At 45.9% G+C, this 16,980-nt stretch overlaps 1 protein-coding gene across 7 annotated transcripts in view; it reads right to left on the reverse strand.

Annotated features, from left to right (window-relative positions):
* Nucleotides 1-16,980, reverse strand: part of AGO2 (argonaute RISC catalytic component 2) — a 106,141-nt gene that overhangs the window by 19,250 nt on the left and 69,911 nt on the right. For all 7 annotated transcript variants that reach the window (XM_073590396.1, XM_073590395.1, XM_073590391.1 and 4 more), the window contains 3 exons: nt 1,493-1,677; nt 1,086-1,245; nt 472-562 (listed from right to left, as the gene is read on the reverse strand). In XM_073590396.1, the coding sequence (XP_073446497.1) occupies nt 472-562; nt 1,086-1,245; nt 1,493-1,677 (436 nt within the window). The remainder of the gene's footprint in view (nt 1-471; nt 563-1,085; nt 1,246-1,492; nt 1,678-16,980) is intronic.

The following is a 16,980-nucleotide window of genomic DNA, read 5'->3' on the forward strand; positions in this document are numbered from 1 at the left end:
TTATGTTATTTGGTTACGTTCCTCCTTATGCTTTGGCACAAAACTGGAGAAGGCTGACGCCGTCCAGGGGTGTATGCTGCAGAGGAGGAGCCAAAGTTAATCTTTTTCAGATTATGCATAGTGTCGCCTCCTAGTGGACAGCAGCATAACACCCACGGTTCTGTGTCCCCCAATTAAAGGCTAAGAGAAAGATTTTACGGTGAGTACACAAAAATCTCCTTTTTAAACACCGCCTTTTCAATTAGTCTAATACACAGACTCAAAAACCTGCAGATCATGAATGCGGGGTCTGGTGGTTTTCTTAGAATCTACTGCACCAAATTGTTTGACATGGGGTAATACAATTTATACAAAAAAAAGTGATTAGTCTAGTTAGTCATATTGTACTGCTAGTATTTTGAACGCTGCCGTAATGTGAGGATTTTAGTTACAAGCAAATCAATATCTAAAAAGATAATTGTGATCACTTACCGCAGCGATTGAAGGCTTTTTTCCATCTCCTGCAGGAGGATGGGTGACATCTGCTCCAAGGAATATCACAGGTTGCTGAAACACTGGTGGTCTAGGGTAAAAAAAAATAAAAAGGATTGTTACAGACTAAGAGTAAGTTTACACTAGGTGTTTTTCAGCATTTTTTTTCCTGCAACAAAACCTGATCTCTTGGCAGGAAAGAAGCATGTTTTCTTTGGATTTTCTCGTGGTGGTTTTAGCATGATAAGTCTTTTGTGCATGCTGAAAAGTTTAGTGTTGAAAAATAAAACATTCTACAGAATCATGTTTTGACAGAAAAAAAATGCAGCAAAACTGATAACTGAGTTTTTGGTGCGTTTTCACCACCCATTCATTTCAATGGGTGGAAAAAAACGCTGAAACTAGTGAAATGCTCCATTGTGCATGTAGTGCTAAAAACAAAGCCACTGCGCTAAAGATATGTGGCAGTCTTGGTGCATGATGCAGAATTAATAGGTTGGATCACTGGCGTGCTTAGACATGGCACTACAGTGAAAATCCATAGGAAATCAGACATTGTAGCTCGTCTGACCAGAGATTGCTAGTTGACATTCTCTCCGGCACTTGGACCTTACCTGCCCTGGGGTAACAGGATGTTATTGACTCCTCCTAATTTGACATTTATCTTCAGGCAGAGGTTTGACAGTGTTTGCGGCGTGGTCCTCTGTACATTCTTCATCTGCACACACTGAGTCGCCATGCCCAACACCGTGTCCCCAACACGCTTCACCTCAGCTAAAAAAAACAAAAATAAAAATTATTTTGATGTAATTAAATACGATCGCTACTGTAGCCTACATATTACAAAATCACGGCCTTATTGCCATGTATGAGGATCTAACTAACATCAGCAGCCAGTGACGTCTTGTTTCTATACCTGGACTGAAGAAAACGCAATGGGTCGGCATGAAAATAATCACCGCATGGAGGGATACAGAGGATACAATGTTAGGCAGCTAATTCTTTCAGGCGCAAGACTGACCGTAGACCGGTGTCTTCCCGGGGAGGATGACGACGATCAGTTGTAGACCAGTGTATGTGTTCTTCAGATGTCTGAACATCGGTTCCACGCTATCCGCTCCTTGGGCGTATTTGCAGAAACATGGCTGTCCCTGAATTGGCATGCCAGCGTCACGAGAGATTTTCCGCAACTGTTCAGTGAAAGTCCTAAACAGAAAGAAAGAACATTAGTAAAATAAGGGCTGGAGGTGTAATCGTGCTAGTCCACTGAATGCCGACAATGCCAAAAAAAACAAAAAACATTTTAGATGACTGCTTCCCCTTAGCAGAGTTCATCAGTGCCACTGCCGCATCTGGAGGAGAGTGGTGGAAGGACATTGCCTCTACATATCTGTCAGGACATATGCAAGATGTGCAAAATAATGGCAGCGTTTACAGCTACTGAGAAAAAGCTCAATCCTCATAATAGCATTTATTACAGGCGATTGAAGCTGCACATTCAATTCCAAATTTTTAAACTGAAAATGAAGAAAAGGGAATAAGAGGCTGCTGAAATAGGGTCTGCATTTTCATTTACAAAGTAGAATATTTCCAATATAAACAGATTTGTTCACAGAATTGGCTGTTCTGTTACTCACTGAACTAATATTTAGTTGTATCAGCTTTAATAATCTTTATTTTTATATAGCGCTAACATTCGGCAGCGCTTTACAGTTTGCACACATCATCATCATCGCTGTCCCCAATGGGGCTCACAATCTAAATTCCCTATCAGTATGTCCAACTAGGTGGTGGCCCGATTCTAACGCATCGGGTATTCTAGAATATGTATGTAATCTGTCACCCCATTTTAGCCCTATAAGCTGCGGCCACTGCCATCAGGGGCTTATCTACAGCATTCTGTAATGCTATAGATAAGCCCCCGATGAAACCTGAAAAATAAGAAAAACACGATAGATTATACTCACCGGGGGCGGTGGGTGTCGCGGTCTGGTCCAGCGCCTCCCATCTTCATACGATGATGTCCACCTCCTTGCTTCTCCCTCAGCTCCTGCACACGCGTACTTTATCTGTCCTGTTGAGGGCAGAGTAAAGTACTGCAGTGAGCAGGCGCCGGGAAAGGTCAGAGGTCCGACGCCTGTGCACTGCAGTACTCTGCCCTCAACAGGGCCGATACAGTGTGCCTGCACAGGAGTAAAGGGAGAAGCAAGGAGGTGGACATCATCGTATGAAGATGGGAGGCGGCGGACCGGACAGCGACACCCATCGGACCAGACAGAACGCCGGGGTGAGTATAATCTAACTCTTTTTTCTTATCTTTCAGGTTTCATTGGGAAACCGTCGGGAGATCAGTGGCTAGCGCCGCAGATCTCCCTACGGTAGCGGTGGCGTGCGTAGTTCGAATGCCGCGTCCGGCTGCGATGTGGGATTTCCGTTACAGACAGAATTAGACGATTATATAGTAGATAAGTGCTTTACATCTGTGTGGCATCTGACCCCTGCGGACACACTCCATCCAGCCCTCGCTGACTGCACTACATTCCACACTTTTGCATTTTTAGGCTTTGTATCAATAACAGCATTTAATTTTGTCGCTCCACAAACTCTCCAATCCAACTGAGGTCTGGGGATCGAGCGGACACTTCACAACTGTTAGCCTGGAATCAGTATGTTGCCTGCTTACTGGCGTGTTTGGGGGTCATTGTCCGGCTGAAAAATCCATTTCAAGGGCATTTGTTCAGCATATGGCAACATAACGTCTTCCAGAAATGTGATATCAACGCTGATTATTATTATACATTTATATAGCGCCACTTATTCCATGGCGCTTTACAAGTGAAAAGGGGAAATATGGACAAGTACAATAAACATGTGCAAGACAAGGGACACACATGTACAGGAGAGAGGACCCTGCCCACGAGGGCTCACAGTCTAGCCCCCAATGTAATCTGAAAGATAAGAGTTAGGGGCCCGTCACACATGGCGAGATCGCTGATTTTGTGACGCATCAGCGATCTCGCTGTGTGGCACGCATCAGCGACCACCCCGCCGGGTATCGCTGATCGTGCAGGAATGTCCTGGGCCATTTTTTGATAATTGGTCTCCCACATTATAGAATGCTGTAGATAAGCCCCTGGTGGCGGAGTCGGCAGCTTAGAAGGCTAAAATGGGGTGACAGATTACCTTTAATGACCTCACTAACTGAACTCCACACCACTACTCATGCTTAGAACACCCCCCCTTTCATTAAAGTCTATTACACACAATTAGCCGCATGCATGAAAAAACAATAACTAAACACATTAGTGATGTTAGACATATTATTTTGCACATAACTGTGGGTATATGCCAACACTATCCACACTGCTAACTAGCAATGAGCGGACCAGTGAATGTTCAGGTATCAGAATTTTGCCCTAAACCCCATATAAGTCAATGAAGACCCGAATTTTGATGTAAAATGGTCGTAGTAAGGGCTAGGGGGCTGAAAAAGGAGACAAATTGGAGCTAAGAGCAGGACCTTCAAACAAATGTGGATAGGGAAGTGACTTAGAATAAAAAAATCTTGAACCAAGAGGCTGAGGTTCAAGTGGAGCAATGACTTGCATGTGTACTTTTACTGTACTTGTTAATAAATAAATGAACAACGTGGAGTCCTCCTATTTTTTAGTAACCAGCCAAGGGAAAGCAGACCTTCCCAGCCTATTAAGATCAGTCCCCAGCTGTCTGCTTTGCCTTTGCTGGTTAATAAAAATGGGGCAACCCCCCCCCCCATAACATGACGTGGGGTCCCACCTATTTGCACATAACTAGCCAAGACAAAGAAGACAGCTGATATTATATCTGATATAAATAGGCAGGGAATGGCCATGGATATTGGCCTCTTCCCAGCCTAATAAGACCAGCCCTCAGGTATTCCAGAAATAGCGCATCCATTAGATGCGCCAATTTGGGCGCTTAGTCTTCGCTCTTACATATCACCCCTATTGCCACCGCACAAGGGCAATAGAGGGATTTTTGGTACTCACTGTAAAATCTCTTTCTTGGAGCCTTCATCGGTCTATATGTCATTAGCAAACAATACAGTACAGTGGGGGGCTGTTATCAGATGGCAACAGCCATTCAATTAGCAACAATGTTGTTGGCAGCCCAGGCGGAACAACTGGCCGCATCCAAGGAAGCTGTCAGGAGATATTTGCTAGCATGTGCAATCTGGTCGGCCAGCTGCCGCTAGGACACCCTGACAAAGAATTCTTGCCCAGACAGACATTGACTTTGCCACCCAGGTGGAGGCACTAACTGCTTCAAAGGCTGACTTAGCCATGGATTCATTTTGCCCATCTGTATCTTGATAGATGCTCTGTCCAGCAGACACAAAACTGTCTTGGAAGACAGATGAGACACCGGCGGATCAACAGTAGGGGACTATCCATCTACAAACAAGGTCTGGACTAAAAGGGATAAAGAAGGTCTAACTGCTTCCTTCGTGGGAAGCGCTTCTCAGGGTGTTCCCTGTGCTTACACGATTGCTTCAAATTCCTTGTGTTTGGAAAAGGTCCGGGAACTCGTCCTCTTTCAGATTAAGAGCTTGACTAAACCATATCCTGCAATTTAGAGTTCTGGACCGTATCAGACTCAGAATCTGACTGAGAATCCACCTCCGACCCTAAAGCCACCTCCGAAGAGGGGGCATGGGATAAGGAAGGCATCCTGAATGATGCGAAGGTGCCCGGGGAACTGGAAAGAGCCCACTTCCTTGACTTTGTACTCGATCTGCCCCTGTGAAGGTCGTGGTCAAGTGCGTGTGAATCATCGTGAGGCGTTTGGAGCAGTGGTTGTGACGAACAGGTGTGGTAGTCGCTCTAGGACCTGGGCCAGGGACTGTGACACCTTTGTCAGGTCAGAGACCGATTGGGACATAGCAACAGCCCACTCCGGAAGAAGGGGTCTCTCTCATCCCAGGTGGTGGGGGGCTCCTGTGGTGCAGACATGGCAGAAGGCCTGCAGGACTGACCGAAAGGAGAAAGCTGACCAGAAGACCACTTTTTTGCAGAAGGCACAGGCTTAATGAATAATAGTAGGCTTAGTAGGGTAAAAAGAAGCCTCTCTAGGGTTGGGCATAAGTTGAGCCTTAGTGATACTGCTGTGGAGAGCTATATGGGAAGGGGAGAGAGAAGATAAGAGGGAAGAGCCTACCCGATATCCACGATGACTCAGCAGATGACTGTGGCTGGCTGTGAGCACAGGTTATGAAAGGTTGTCAGACAGGCACTTCAATCTCATGAGGCACAAGCCCGGATTGGGCATTGACTGTGCCGTGTTGGATGCACTCCGGTTGGCATGGAGAAGACACGCAGCCCGGTCTGAGCAGAACAGAGGAGGAGAGAGGCAAGCTCTTGTATTGGCACAAAAGGTTGCACGATTTGAAAAGACCGGAGGTGAATGGCCAAAGGAAGCCGGGAAGAGGTGTCAGAAAAAGTGGGTGTGACCACAAAGTCCTAGACCGGCCAGGAAGAAATGGCTGCGGCTGTGCGGGATCGCCCTTTGTACTAACGCCACACTGTCTTGTGCAGTGGCAGTTGGGAGGGCTAGCAATCCGTCCTAGATCTGCTGCGTGCCGCTGCGGGGGAAATAGCTAGGCTAGTTCCGATCCCTCTTTACAGACAAGGATGCCTTTAGGAGCCCTCGGGTCGATGAGGGTCACTGGGATGAGAGGTCCTCCTTCCCGCACCATCTCCAGAGGGTGAAGAAGACTGCGTCAACCCCTCACAAGAAGGGGGAAGGCCACCACTGGTGATCACAGTCTTCCTCCCAGCCCTCTCCGTGGGGAAGGGTAGGGTGGTGAAAAGGCTAGTATCGGCCACTGGAAATCACCCTGAAGCACCTGTGAAAGGTGACAGGGGATTAGGTCCTGCCTTGCGGGTCCAAGAGTGTGCCACCCTGCTCTCTAGGTAGCATAAGTACAGGAAAACAGAGTGGGAAAATACACCCTGCTACCCTAAGGAAGAACCTGAAAAACTAAAGGAAAAAGATTAATAAAAACACAGCAGGTGACCTGAAAGAAAATGCGGATCTGGGATCAGATCCAGGTCCGCCTCCTACAGAAACTAAGCTTAAACTGATGTGCTTTGTGCCTGTCGTTGGGTGTATACCACTGAGGAGGATCCATTTTCCTTTTTTGGCCTAGTGTCAGCCTCCTAGAGACAGCAGCATACACTCACGGTTACCTGTGTCCCCCAATGAAGCAATTAAGAGTTTTTTTGAGGCTGATGTCAAATGTGTAATGTCAGCTGGCATCAAGCCCAGGGGTCAGTAATAGAGAGACGTTTTTCAGACACCCCCATTACTAACCCCATATATAAAAATAAAAAGACACACACAAGAAAAGTTTATTTGAATAAAGACTCTACAACATATTACTAACCCCCTAGTGTTGTGAGTTAATTCTCTGGTTCACCAGTTGTGAGTTCTCCTTCCAGACTCCCTCTGGTGGTAACAGGAGGTAGTGAGGCTGATTTGATCGGTGGAGATCTGCCACCTGAGAATGAGGATGACGATTGGACCTCAGGAGTCTCAGATTGGATTTAAGACAGCCGACGCCCTATTCAGTTGCTGGTGATTCCTTCTGGCTTGTCAGCTCTTGGTTTTCAGCTCTGTTCCAGTCATCTAAAGCTAAGTTTTTCTGTTAATGTTCACACTTAATTTTGTTGGTCTATTCAGTTTTTGTGTGGTCAGCCAGCCCCGGCAGGGGGCTGTGCTGAATTTCCACTCTTATAGTATTTTGCCAATTTGCTTTTTGTCCCTTACTAGTTCGGTCTCTTTTTGCTCTGTCTCAGAATATTTCAGAGTGCTGATATAGTGGGAGAAGTCTAGTGACTTGAGGGTTAATTTTGCTATCAGAAGTGTTGGACATTATTTTTTGCAGGCTGCAGACAGTGTCTTTCCTTTCTAGTTAGTTTGGGCCCCATCGTTTGCTCAGCCTATTTTCCTGCCTGTGTTTGTGCCTTCATCTTGTTTCACCATCAATACATGTGTGGGGGCTATCTATTCCTTTGGGGTCTGCTCTGGGGCAGTTAGTTTTCCCCTTTTCATGCTTCAGGCTTATTTAGTCCTCCGGCTGTGACGAAGCGTCTAGGAACATCGTAGGCACGCTCCACGGCTGCTGCTAGTTGTGTGGTAGGATCAGGGATCTGCATAGTTACCAACCTCTCTAGTTTTCTGTGACTTAGCTTGTTTTGCTTTTTTCTCCTCGGTGACCCATTCATAACAGAATCAGCCATACCGCAGATTCTAGGGTACTCAAAAGCAGGAAAAAGTTGTTAAAAAAAAAAAAAAGTGTCATAATTTTTTTTTTATACAGTGCCTACAAGTAGTATTCAACCCCCTGCAGATTTAGCAGGTTTACACATTCGGAATTAACTTGGCATTGTGACATTTGGACTGTAGATCAGCCTGGAAGTGTGAAATGCACTGCAGCAAAAAAGAATGTTATTTCTTTGTTTAATTTTTTTTTTAAATTGTGAAAAGTTTATTCAGAGGGTCATTTATTATTCAACCCCTCAAACCACCAGAATTCTGTTTGGTTCCCCTAAAGTATTAAGAAGTATTTCAGGCACAAAGAACAATGAGCTTCACATGTTTGGATTAATTATCTCTTTCCAGCGTTTTCTGACTATTTAAGACCCTCCCCAAACTTGTGAACAGCACTCACACATGGTCAACATGGGAAAGACAAAATGAGCATTCCAAGGCCATCAGAGACAAGATCGTGGAGGGTCACAAGGCTGGCAAGGGGTACAAAGCCCTTTCCAAGGAGTTGGGCCTACCTGTCTCCACTGTTGGGAGCATCATCCGGAAGTGGAAGGCTTATGGAACTACTGTTAGCCTTCCACGGCCTGGACAGCCTTTGAAAGTTTCCTACCGTGCCGAGGCCAGGCTTGTCCGAAGAGTCAAGGCTAACCCAAGGACAACAAGGAAGGAGCTCCGGGAAGATCTCATGGCAGTGGGGACATTGGTTTCAGTCAATACCATAAGTAACGTACTCCACCGCAATGGTCTCCGTTCCAGACGAGCCGTAAGGTACCTTTACTTTCAAAGCGTCATGTCAAGGCTCGTCTACAGTTTGCTCATGATCACTTGGAGGACTCCGAGACAGACTGGTTCAAGGTTCTCTGGTCTGATGAGACCAAGATCGAGATCTTTGGTGCCAACCACACACGTGACGTTTGGAGACTGGATGGCACTGCATACGACCCCAAGAATACCATCCCTACAGTCAAGCATGGTGGTGGCAGCATCATGCTGTGGGGCTGTTTCTCAGCCAAGGGGCCTGGCCATCTGGTCCGCATCCATGGGAAGATGGATAGTACGGCCTACCTGGAGATTTTGGCCAAGAACCTCCGCTCCTCCATCAAGGATCTTAAGATGGGTCGTCATTTCATCTTCCAACAAGACAACGACCCAAAGCACACAGCCAAGAAAACCAAGGCCTGGTTCAAGAGGGAAAAAATCAAGGTGTTGGAGTGGCCTAGTCAGTCTCCTGACCTTAACCCAATTGAAAACTTGTGGAAGGAGCTCAAGATTAAAGTCCACATGAGACACCCAAAGAACCTAGATAACTTGGAGAAGATCTGCATGGAGGAGTGGGCCAAGATAACTCCAGAGACCTGTGCTGGCCTGATCAGGTCTTATAAAAGACGATTATTAGCTGTAATTGCAAACAAGGGTTATTCCACAAAATATTAAACCTAGGGGTTGAATAATAATTGACCCACACTTGTATGTTTAAAATTTATTAAAATTTAACTGAGCAACATAACTTTTTGGTTTGCAAGATTTATGCATCTGTTAATAAATCCTGCTCTTGTGTGAAGTTTGAAGGCTCTAACTTATTTGCATCTTATCAAACCTGCTAAATCTGCAGGGGGTTGAATACTACTTGTAGGCACTGTATATATATATATATATATATATATATATATATATATATATATATATATATATATATATATATTTCATTCCTCTTTTTTTCCTCTGGGGCCGTAGGAGGATTTTTTTTTTTTTTTTCCTAATGGTGATTAAGCAATTGTCTGATCGTGTGGAGCAGCTGGCTGCTGAAGTGCAGGGAATTTCCACCTACCTCATTCAGTCACATGCTGCTGAACCTAAGATCCCTACTCCTGATGTGTTTTCTGGGGATCGGTCTAAATTTCTGAATTTTAAGAACAATTGTAAATTATTTCTGGCCTTGAAGCCTAACTCATCGGGGAGCTCTGTGCAGCAGGTTAAAATTGTCATCTCCTTGCTGCGTGGCGATCCCCAGGATTGGGCTTTTTCTCTGACACCTGAAAATCCTATTCTGACTAATGTGGATGCATTTTTTCAAACCTTGGGGTTGTTGTATGATGAACCTAATGCTGTTGATCAAGCTGAGAGAACCCTGTTGGCATTAAACCAGGGTCAGGATTCTGCAGTTATACTGTCAAAAATTCCAAAAGTGGGCGGTCCTTACTACATGGAATGATAGTGTATTGGCAGCTCTCTTTCGGAAGGGTTTATCAGAGACTGTAAAAGATGTTATGGTGGGATTTTCTGTTCCCTCTGGTCTGGATGATTCTATGTCATTAGCCATTCAAGTTGATCGGCGTTTACGTGAACGTAAAACTACACGGGAGGCGCTGCCACCTTTTGAACAAACGTCTGAACCTATGCAATGTGATGGGGTTTTGTCTAGGGCACAACGTCAGGAGTTTAGAAGGCGTAATAAGCTGTGTTTTTTCTGTGGAGACGTCTTTCATACTATTTGTCTGCCCAAAACGAGAGAAACGTTTTGCACACACATTTGCTGTGGGCAGTATACAACCCAAGTTTCTTTTGGCAATTACTCTGATCTGCTCCTTATCCACGTTTTCCACAAAGGCTTTTGTGGATTCAGGAGCAGCGTTGAATCTGATGGATTTGGACTTTGCTAACCGTTGTGGTTTTTCCATGACGCCTCTGCAGATGCCTATTCCTTTGAGGGGTATTGATGCCACTCCTTTGGCGGAGAATAAACCTCAGTTTTGGACCCAGGTGACATTGCGAGTTGCCCCAGACCACCAAGAAAATTGTAAATTTTTGGTGCTGCATAATTTGCATGATACTATTGTTCTGGGTTTTCCTTGGTTGCAAACTCATAATCCAGTTTTGGATTGGAAATCTGGGTCTGTGGTGAGTTGGGGTTGTCAGTGTGTTCTTAGGGACGCTCCTGTTTTCTCCACCTCTCCAGTCTCATGATATTCCTGATTATCTAGCCGATTTATGTATTTAGTGAGAGCAAGTCTGCGTCTTTGCCTCCTCATAGGAGTTATGACTGAGCAATTGAGTTGATGCCTGGGTGTAAATTTCCCAAGGGTCGGCTTTTCAACTTATCAGTACCCGAACATGATGCTATGCGATCCTATATTAAGGAGTCATTGGAGAAGGGTCATATTAGACCATCCTCATCTCCTTTAGGTGCTGGGTTTTTTTTGTGGCCAAGAAAGATGGTTCATTAAGACCGTGTATTGATTATCATTCCCTTAACAAGATGACGTTTAAATATCAGTACCCGTTACCTCTGATGTCTGATTTATTCTCCAGAGTTAAGAGTGCCTGCTGGTTTACTAAGCTTGACCTCAGGGGGGCGTATAATCTTATTCGCATCAAGCACGGGGATGAATGGAAGACGGCGTTTAATACTCCGGAGGGACATTTTGAGTACCTGGTGATGCCTTTTGGGCTCACTAATGCCCCTTCTGTCTTCCAGTGCTTTATGAATATTTTCCGTGACTTTGTGGATAAATTTTTGATCATCTATCTGGATGATATTTTGATCTTTTCTAGTGATTGGGATTTTCATGTGGAACACGTCCGTACTGTGTTCCGGATTTTGAGGGAGAATTCCCTGTTTGTTAAGGGATCGAAATGCCTCTTTGGTGTACAGAGGATTTCATTTTTGGGATTTATCTTATCTCCATCGACTATTGAAATGGACCCGGCCAAGGCACAGGCCATTTATGATTGGGTTCAGCCTACTTCTTTGAAGGCCCTCCAGAAGTTTTTGGGTTTTGCCAATTGCTATCGTAAATTTATAGGTAATTTTTCTGGTATTGTCAAACCACTGACTGATCTGACCAAGAAGGGCGCTGATGTGCTGAATTGGTCTCCTGAGGCTATCTCAGCATTTCAGGAGCTTAAGCAGACATTTACTTCAGCTCCAGTTTTACGGCAACCTGATGTCTCACTTCCATTTCAGGTGGAGGTAGATGCTTCTGAGATTGGTGCAGGAGCTGTTTTGTCCCAAAATGACCCTGTGACTTCTAAGATGAATCCCTGTGCCTTCTTTTCTCGAAAGTTCTCCCCATCTGAACGCAACTATGACGTGGGGAATCGGGAATTGTTGGCCATGAAGTGGGCATTTGAGGAGTGGAGACATTGGTTGGAGGGAGCTAGACATCAAGTTGTGGTCCTCACCGATCACAAAAATTTGATTTATCTGGAGTCGGCCAAACGCTTGAATCCTAGACAGGCTAGATGGGCCTTGTTTTTCAGGCGGTTTAATTTTGTGGTCTCTTTTCTTCCGGGCACTAAGAATGTTAAGGCAGACGCCCTTTCTAGGAGTTTCTTTGCCGATTCTCTTAGTGTGACCGAGCCTACTACCATCCTAGGTAAGGGGGTAGTTTCAGGAGGATAAACCTGAGCGTTGCCCTATGGGAAAATTGTATGTTCCTGACCAGTGGAGAAAGAGTGGTCTGAAATTCATTGCTCCGCATTGGCTGGTCATCCAGGTATTTTTGGTACCAGAGATTTGGCGAGTTGGTCCCTTTTGGTGGCCTGCCTTATCTCGTGACGTCAGGAATTTTGTACAGTCCTGTGGGACTTGTTCTCGGTCTAAACCCTGTTCTCGTTCTAGTGGGTTGCTGATGCCCAAGAGGCCATGGACCCATATCTCAATGGATTTTATTTCTGATCTTCCTGTCTCTCAGAGAATGACTTATCTGGGTGATTTGCGATAGATTTTCGAAGATGATCCATCTTGTACCACTCCCAAAGTTGCCATCTTCCGCTGAGTTGGTGCCCTTGTTTTTACAACAGATAAAATGGAATTACATGGGATTCGTGACAATATTGTGTCCGACAGAGGAGTCCAGATTGTTTCCAGATTCTGGAAAGCCTTTTGTTCCAATCTGGGAATTCAGTTATCCTTCTCCTCCACGTTTCATCCCCAGATCAATGGACAGAGAGAACAAACCAGACCTTGGAGTCTTATTTGAGATGTTTTATATCTGCTGATCAGGATGATTGGGTCTCATTTTTGCCCGTGGCCGAATTCGCACTGAATAGAGCTAGTTCTGCCACTCTGATGTCACCCTTTTTCTGTAATTTTGGGTTTCATCCTCGATTCTCTTTAGGGCAAGTGGAATCTTCCTCCTGCCCAGGTGTGGACACTGTGGTTAAGAGAATGCAGCAGATATGGTACCAAGTGGTGAATAAATTGTCACTCTCTCAGGAAAAGGCCCAGCGATTTTCCAACCGGCATAGGACCATAGGTCCCCGGTTTAAAGTGGGTGATATGGTTTGGTTTTCGTCTAAGAATATTCCTATGAAGGTTGCATCTCCTAAATTTAAGCCAAGATTTATTGGACCGTATAAGATTTTGGAGATTCTTAATCCTGTTTTGTTTTTCGATTGGCTCTTCCAGTTACGTTCAAGATCCATAACGTATTTCACAAATCTCTGTTGAAGGTTTGTTGAGCCAGTGGTTCCTATGGCAGCACCTCCTCACCCTGTGTTGGTTGAAGGCAATGTGGAATATGAGGTAGAGAAAATATTGGATTCTCGTTTGGTTAGACAGAGACTCCAGTATTTGGTCAAATGGAAGGGTTACGGCCAGGAGGATAATTCTTGGGTCTCTGCCTCCGATATTCATGCCAATAGATTGGTTTGTGCTTTTTACCGGGCCTATCCTGATCGGCCTGGTGGCGTGGATGAGGGTTCGGTGACCCCTCCTCAAGGGGGGGGTACTGTTGTGAGTTCATTTTCCAGTTCACCAGTTGTGAGTTCTCTTTCCACACTCCCTCTAGTGGTAACAGGAGGTAGTGAGGCTGATTTGACCGGTGGAGATCTGCCACCTGAGAATGAGGATGACTATTGGACCTCAGGAGTATCAGATTGGATTTAAGACAGCCGACGCCCTATTCAGTTGCTTGCGATTCCTTCTGGCTTGTCAGCTCATGGTTTTCAGCTCTGTTCCAGTCATCTAAAGGTAAGTTTTTCTGTTAATGTTCACACTTGATTTTGTTGGTCTATTCATTTTTTTGTGTGGTCAGCCAGCCCCGGATGGGGACTGTGCTGAATTTCCACTCTTATTTATCAGTATTTTGCCAATTTGCTTTTTGTCCCTTACTAGTTTGGTCTCTTTTTGCTCTGTCTCAGAATATTTCAGAGTGCTGATATAGTGGGAGAAGTCTAGTGACTTCAGGGTTAATTTTGCTATCAGCAGTGTTGGACATTATTTTTGTAGGGTTTTTTGGAGGTTGCAGACAGTGTCTTTCCTTTCCAGTTAGTTTGGGCCCCATCGTTTGCTCAGTCTATTTTCCTGCCTGTGTTTGTGCCTTCATCTTGTTTCACCGTCAATACATGTGTGGGGGCTATCTATTCCTTTGGGGTCTGCTCTGGGGCAGTTAGTTTTCCCCTTTTCATGCTTCAGGCTTATTTAGTCCTCCGGCTGTGACGAAGCGTCTAGGAACATCGTAGGTACGCTCCACGGCTGCTGCTAGTTGTGTGGTAGGATCAGGGATCTGCAATCTGCATAGTTACCAACCTCTCTAGTTTTCTGTGACTTAGCTTGTTTTGCTTTTTTCTCCTCGGTGACCCATTCATAACACCCTAGGCTTGATGCCAGCTGATATTATACAGCTGACCTCAACCCCAACATTTATCTCCATTGTCATCGAACCAAGGCAATCAGGAAGAGCGACGGCGAAGAGCCAAAATTGGCACATCTAATGGATGTGCTATTTCAGGGGCGGCTGAGGGCTGGTCTTATTAGGCTGTGAAGAGGCTAACGTTCATGGCCATTTCCAGCCTATTAATATCAGCTCCCAGCTGTCTGCCTTCCCCAAGACTAGTTTCACACTAGCGTTTTCAGGTGCAGCGCACGCTCACCATGAAGCTCCACCCGTTGTCGCCCCTCCGGTCAGCTCCGCCTATGGGAGCATGACGCTGCATGCGACCTGCATACCCTATCTTTCGAATTGGGTACGCAGGCCATGCGCAGGTATGCTTTTGCCGGCACATGCGTCCTTTTGACAGTGCGCCACCCTGCGCCAAACGCATCGTGTTTCATCTTGGTGAATCCAGCGCACCGTCAAAAGGACGCATGCGTCGACAAAAGCATACCTGCGCACGACCTGCGTACCCAACGCTAAAGATAGGGTACGCAGGTCGCATGCAGCGTCATACGCCCATAGGCAGAGCTGACCGGAGGAGGCGGGGCAGAGCTTCACGGCGAGCGTGCATTGCGCCTCAAAACGCTAGAGTGAAACTAGCCTTAGCTGGTGTGGTGAAATATGTATATGTATGCATGTATGACCAGCAGTAACTAACATTTGTCTTCGACTGCAGCTCTTCACACAGGTGATGACCTCATGTTATCCTGAGAAGGCAGTCGCCTGTCTCCAATCTCTCCAGGGTGCTTTCCTGAGAACCCCACAGTGGTTACATTTCACACCACTTAGGCCTGTTTCACACATCAGTTTTCTTCGTCAGTTAAAATCAGCCAAAATGGCGGACAACGGATCCGTTCCTGTACTGACCACAACGTTTGGCACCGGACCGTTGTTTTAACGGATCCGTCGAAGGAAGAATTTTAAAGGAAGCGCTGCCTGAGGAGAGGGAGAGAGGGAGAGAGAGAGAGAGGGGGAGAATTTTTTTCAGCCGCTAGAACCGGGTTTAGGGTTAGATTTGCGGCCGAGGCAAATCCTCCGGGCATGCGCAATGTAAAATGCGGATCCTGCCGCCCAAAAAAACGTTGCATTGTCTGTCCAGGCATGTCGGCGGACGCCAAAATTTTGGCGGATCCGCAAAAAAACGGATCCAATGGATGGCCATCCGTCAAGATCCGCCGGTAATGCAACTCAATGGGAAAAAAACGGATCCGCCAAGCAAAATGGCGGATCCGTTATTTTTTTTTGCCAAACGGCGGATTTTGACTGATGGTAAAATACGGATGTGTGAAACAGGCCTTAGCTCTTTTGAAGAGCTGCGAATTGACGAATGACACTAGCTATGTGAAAGTTACACAGAGTTTCAGAAAAAATAATGTATTCATGGGTAAAATAGCCATGGTCCAGTCACAAACCAGCAATTAAAATATTAACATGACAGGCTGGTCTAGAAATTGGATTCCCGAGTCACATCTATAAATTAAGCTTACACACAAAGACAAGTGTTCACATGTGAGGGCAGCCTGGAAAGCTGATGTGCGCCGTACCATATCCCTCCCACCTCAGGGATAGAGAATCAGGACGCAAAGTTCGATATTTCTGTAAGTTTTGTCCCTTTTATTTTATCTCTGGTTTGCATATTTGTATGTCAATTTCCACTTTTATATCCTGTTTTTATTGTAAGCATTGTCCCTTTTATATTAAAGCTTAAAACTTATACAAGTCTGAACCTTGTTACTCTAAAAGGTATGTGCACACGCTGCATATTCTGCTGTGGATTTTTCCGCGCGGATATTGCAAAATCCGCCGGTCAAAAGACCTGCGGTTTATCTGCGGATTAGCCTGCGGTTTGCCACCTGCACAATGGAGCAGTCGTAAAACAGCTGCGGATTCCGCACAAAGAAGTGTTATGCTGAGGTTTTGAAACCGCGGAAATATCTGCACTGTGTGCACTGCGGTTTTCTTTATCGCCTTATTGGGGGACACAGAATACCATGGTGTATGCTGCTGCTGCTAGGAGGCTGACACTATGCAAAACAAGAAAATTAGCTCCTCCCCGGCAGTATACACCCACCGACAGGCACCAAGCACCTCAGTTTGTGCTTAGTGTCTGTAGGAGGCGGACCGGGATCTCCCCAGATCCGCATCTAACCATTTTCTTTTAGGTTTTGTGTGTGTGTATTAATCTTTTCCCATTTATTTTCCAGATTCTACACCGGGAAACAGGGGGTAAATGTTCACCCTGCTTTCCCATATCATGCGGCTGAGCGAGCAATGTGGTGTTACCCACATCGCAACTCTCAGGACCGCAGGCAGGACCCTTTCCCTATCACCCTCGGGTGCTACGGGCTGGCTTCAGGTGGCGGGTCCTAGCCTATTCCCCTCCTCACCCCTCTCCCGGGAAAGGGCTGAGAGGAAGACGGCGGTCACCGGCGGTGACTATCCCTTGCAGGCAGAAGGGTTTGGCGCCGTCTTCTGCACTATCCAGATAGAGTGCGGGGCAGAGGACATTCATTCCCAGCGGCACCCACTCATCGCGGGC

The sequence above is a fragment of the Dendrobates tinctorius genome, unplaced genomic scaffold (genome assembly GCF_039654945.1).
Source record: "Dendrobates tinctorius isolate UK_male_01 unplaced genomic scaffold, ASM3965494v1 ptg000116l, whole genome shotgun sequence".
In the NCBI taxonomy this organism is placed as follows: domain Eukaryota; kingdom Metazoa; phylum Chordata; class Amphibia; order Anura; family Dendrobatidae; genus Dendrobates; species Dendrobates tinctorius.